Source organism: Zingiber officinale, chromosome 2B, assembly GCF_018446385.1.
Source record: "Zingiber officinale cultivar Zhangliang chromosome 2B, Zo_v1.1, whole genome shotgun sequence".
Classification (NCBI taxonomy): domain Eukaryota; kingdom Viridiplantae; phylum Streptophyta; class Magnoliopsida; order Zingiberales; family Zingiberaceae; genus Zingiber; species Zingiber officinale.
In genome coordinates, this window is record NC_055989.1 from 67084007 (window position 1) to 67087686 (window position 3680).

Sequence of the window (3680 nt, forward strand, 5' to 3'; positions counted from 1 at the left end):
TACACGAGTCTAAAAGAGCAAGCTCGTTCTTTTCATAGGAGCCGTCAGAAGTGCCTTTGTCTGTGGAAAACAGAAACCGTAGATCGTTTGACCACTCACAACCATTCATGTCCTTTTTCCTATTTAGAAAGACAGATTGAAAGGAACATGAGAGATTCATAAGATTGCAGAGCAAATCTTTCTCTCTGGTAGTGGCGTTGGTTTCAGTCAAATTATTCCCTTCACCTGCTTTAAACTCATCAACCATCAAGTGTCCTCCTGACGATCAACTCAATAAAACAGTGCCTTTTCACCTTTTCTATTCTTTTATCAAATCCCGAATGTGGTTGGATTGTGATCCATGTTCAGAATTGCCATGATGATGAACTCCCTATAAAATGATCTCCTAGCAACACACTTCATTGAAGGAACAAGGAGATGGACATGGCCAACCTTTCGGGCTCACCCGTGCACAAGGTTGGATTCCCCCCCAGAAGGAACTTTGCGAGAGGTTTAACCGACGGCTTGAAAGAGACCTTCTTTGCCGACGATCCATTACGGCCTTACAAGGATCAACCGCGGTCGAAGAAGCTCTTGTTGGGGCTTAGATTTCTGTTTCCGGTCCTCGAATGGGGAAGGGACTATGACTTGAGCAAGTTCAAACGGGACATTGTTGCTGGACTTACAATTGCAAGTCTCTGCATCCCTCAGGTATATATTTAGGCATCGACCGGAAACTCGATGTTGTTCGGTTAGGCTACTGATTTGCGGTTTTATGAATTTAGGATATCGGGTATGCAAAACTCGCAAACATGGAGCCAAAATATGGACTGTGTAAGCTGAATTCAAATGTTCCTTGATCTCCATCGGTCCTTAATTCGATAACATTGGCAATCGTTCTTTGTTGTAGATTCGAGTTTTGTTCCACCTCTAGTTTATGCAGTGATGGGCAGCTCGAGGGACATTGCGATCGGACCAGTAGCAGTCGTGTCACTCTTACTCGGGACCCTTCTTCGAGCAGAAGTTGATCCGGTGAACGATGTCGAGGAGTATCGGAGGCTAGCATTCACTGCAACCTTCTTTGCTGGTGTCACTCAGGCAGCACTGGGATTCTTAAGGTATCATTTTCGGCGTTCCAACTTACTTTTGTTAGTACTAAGACACGTCTCAAATGATAGTAAGATTTATTGTACGTAGCTTTACCTTATATTACTTCCGTGACTCTTTTGTTAGTACTAAGGACAGTAAGGTTTCAAAATTGTTCAACTCACATGCTTCAAATGTGTGTTTCAGATTAGGCTTCCTGATCGAGTTCCTTTCTCATGCTACCATTGTCGGATTCATGGGGGGTGCCGCCGTTACGATAGCCCTTCAGCAGCTCAAAGGATTTCTAGGCATAGACAAGTTCACCCAGCAGACCAATATAGTTTCAGTTATGAAGTCTGTGTTTAGCTCGGCTAGCCATGGGGTAAAGTTACTAATTCTCTCTTACTTTGGCCGAGATTTCTCGATCGAACTTGTTCCTCAAATTGTGAATCTTTTTGCAGTGGAATTGGCAGACAATACTGATAGGCTCATCCTTCTTGGCTCTCCTTCTCGTGGCTCGATACATTGTATGAACTTCTTGTTGCTCGGCCTGAGTAAGATTCAATTTTGACTCGGTTAGTGATAAAAATAACTCATTGCAGGGAAAGAAGAAAAGGAACCTTTTCTGGGTTCCTGCTGTTGCACCTTTAGCTTCTGTTGTTTTGGCCACTTCTTTCGTCTACATCACTCACGCCAATGAGCACGGTGTGAAAATTGTAAGTCGTTAGATCATGATTCTCCGATTCGATAATTCTTCGGTTATTTCTATACTTAAAGAATCATTGAACTAAAAGGTGAGAAACATAGACAAGGGGATCAACCCTCCGTCGGCTCATCAGATACATTTCACTGGTCCATTTGCCGCGAAAGGACTAAGAATCGGGATGGTAGCAGGAGTAGTAGCTTTGACAGTAAGTTTCGAAAGAAACACCATTTCATTCGTAAAACGGATGTCGGTTTGTCTATCTATTTAATTGATTTCTGAATTTTATCAGGAAGCGGTCGCGATCGGTAGAACATTTGCCGCAATGAAGGATTACCAATTGGATGGAAACAAGGAAATGGTGGCACTAGGAACCATGAACGTGGTTGGCTCCATGACATCTTGCTATGTGTCTACCGGTATAGGATCGAACACATAGTATCATGATGAAAGAACCGCCAAATTCAAAAGAACATAATGTTTCAATCTTCTTTTAAATTTTTCACAGGTTCCTTTTCGCGCTCAGCAGTGAATTTTATGGCTGGCTGCCAAACATCAGTTTCGAATGTGATTATGTCGGTAGTAGTGATGCTAACCTTGCTGATCCTCACACCTCTCTTCAAATACACCCCGAATGCCATCCTTTCCGCCATCATAATCTCGGCCGTGATTGGTTTGATCGACTATGAAGCAGCATTTCTCATTTGGAAGGTAGACAAATTCGACTTCATTGCATGCGTCGGAGCTTTCTTCGGTGTCGTCTTCATTTCAGTCGAGATAGGCCTCTTAGTCGCGGTAAGAATCTACATATCGACCGGCTTCCAAAAAGGTTAATTTCTTTGTTACCAGCTAAACCAAGTTTATTGTTAGATCTCAATTTCACTTGCAAAGATCCTTCTGCAAGTGACAAGGCCAAGGACTGCTTTGTTAGGGAATATTCCCGGAACTAGTATATATCGAAATATCGAACAATATCCCGAGGCAACAAGGGTTCCGGGGGCTCTCATTGTGAGAGTTGATTCTGCTATTTACTTCACAAACTCAAATTATGCCAAAGAAAGGTACTTCATTTTAGTTTTTTTTTTTGCCTCCAATTTTGGTGGTCTCTTTGAGTTTCAATGTCGAACTACAGGATCCTTAGATGGTTGAGAGACGAAGAGGAGCAACTAAAAGAAAACTGTCTACCGAAAATCGATCTACTGATTGCCGACATGTCGCGTAATAAGTCACACACATCTCTCTAAATTGTTCTACTTTAGTTGGATCGAGTATAGTGACAATTCTTATTGATACTTACTACAGCTGTGACGGATATCGACACCAGTGGTATTCATGCCTTGGAAGAGTTGTATAGGAGCCTCAAAAAGCGGAAAGTCCAGGTTAACTATGTCTAGTGCTAGCTAAAGTATCGAAAACTCAAAGTCTAGTGTTGAATGTAGTGTTTGTTTTTTTTTATTCTTTAGCTCGTTCTTGCGAATCCCGGGCCGGCGGTGATCGAGAAGCTCCAATTGGCCAAGTTCATCGAGTTGATAGGGCAGGACAAGATCTTCCTCACAGTCGGAGAAGCGGTGATGGCTCATGCACCGAACACCATGGAAGAGGCATGAATTCAAAGAGAAGAATGCGGCTACTAAGACGAGTTTTATGCGATTGTAGTTTGTTAAAATAGACTTAAAGGATCTTGATCGAAAGACTTATTAAAGTATCGAAAGCTAGATTTTTTTTTAAGAAAATAAGGGTGCGTTTGGTTTGTACTATTTTTATTTTCATTTTTTTTTTAAAACGTGCGTTTTTCGTTTTTTAGAAAATGATTTTTTCACGTTTTTCGTTTTCTTAGAAAACACTTTCTCATTTTCTTAAAAATGAACGTGAAAAATACAAACCAAACGTATTTTTCATTTTTTCAGAAAAT

At 41.4% G+C, this 3680-nt stretch overlaps 1 protein-coding gene across 1 annotated transcript; it reads left to right on the forward strand.

Moving 5' to 3' along the window:
- The first annotated feature begins 409 nt into the window (after nt 1-409).
- On the forward strand, nt 410-3470 carry LOC122049164 (sulfate transporter 1.2-like). Its single transcript, XM_042610596.1, has 13 exons — nt 410-690; nt 765-813; nt 890-1097; nt 1273-1447; nt 1527-1592; nt 1668-1781; nt 1860-1976; nt 2061-2187; nt 2277-2563; nt 2639-2829; nt 2901-2986; nt 3071-3147; nt 3232-3470. The coding sequence occupies exons 1-13, from the start codon at nt 418-420 to the stop codon at nt 3373-3375; spliced, it is 1914 nt and encodes a 637-aa protein (XP_042466530.1). The 5' UTR covers nt 410-417; the 3' UTR covers nt 3376-3470.
- Nucleotides 3471-3680: the final 210 nt, after the last annotated feature.

What these genes read in the sequence shown, in the direction of transcription:
- LOC122049164 (XM_042610596.1), top strand. Translation starts at nt 418, where the DNA reads ATGGACATGGCCAACCTTTCGGGCTCACCCGTGCACAAGGTTGGATTC. An exon ending in GCAGCACTGGGATTCTTAAG is followed by an intron (nt 1,098 to 1,272) that starts GTATCATTTTCG and finishes TGTGTGTTTCAG; the next exon opens with ATTAGGCTTCCTGATCGAGT. An exon ending in ATCTTGCTATGTGTCTACCG is followed by an intron (nt 2,188 to 2,276) that starts GTATAGGATCGA and finishes AATTTTTCACAG; the next exon opens with GTTCCTTTTCGCGCTCAGCA.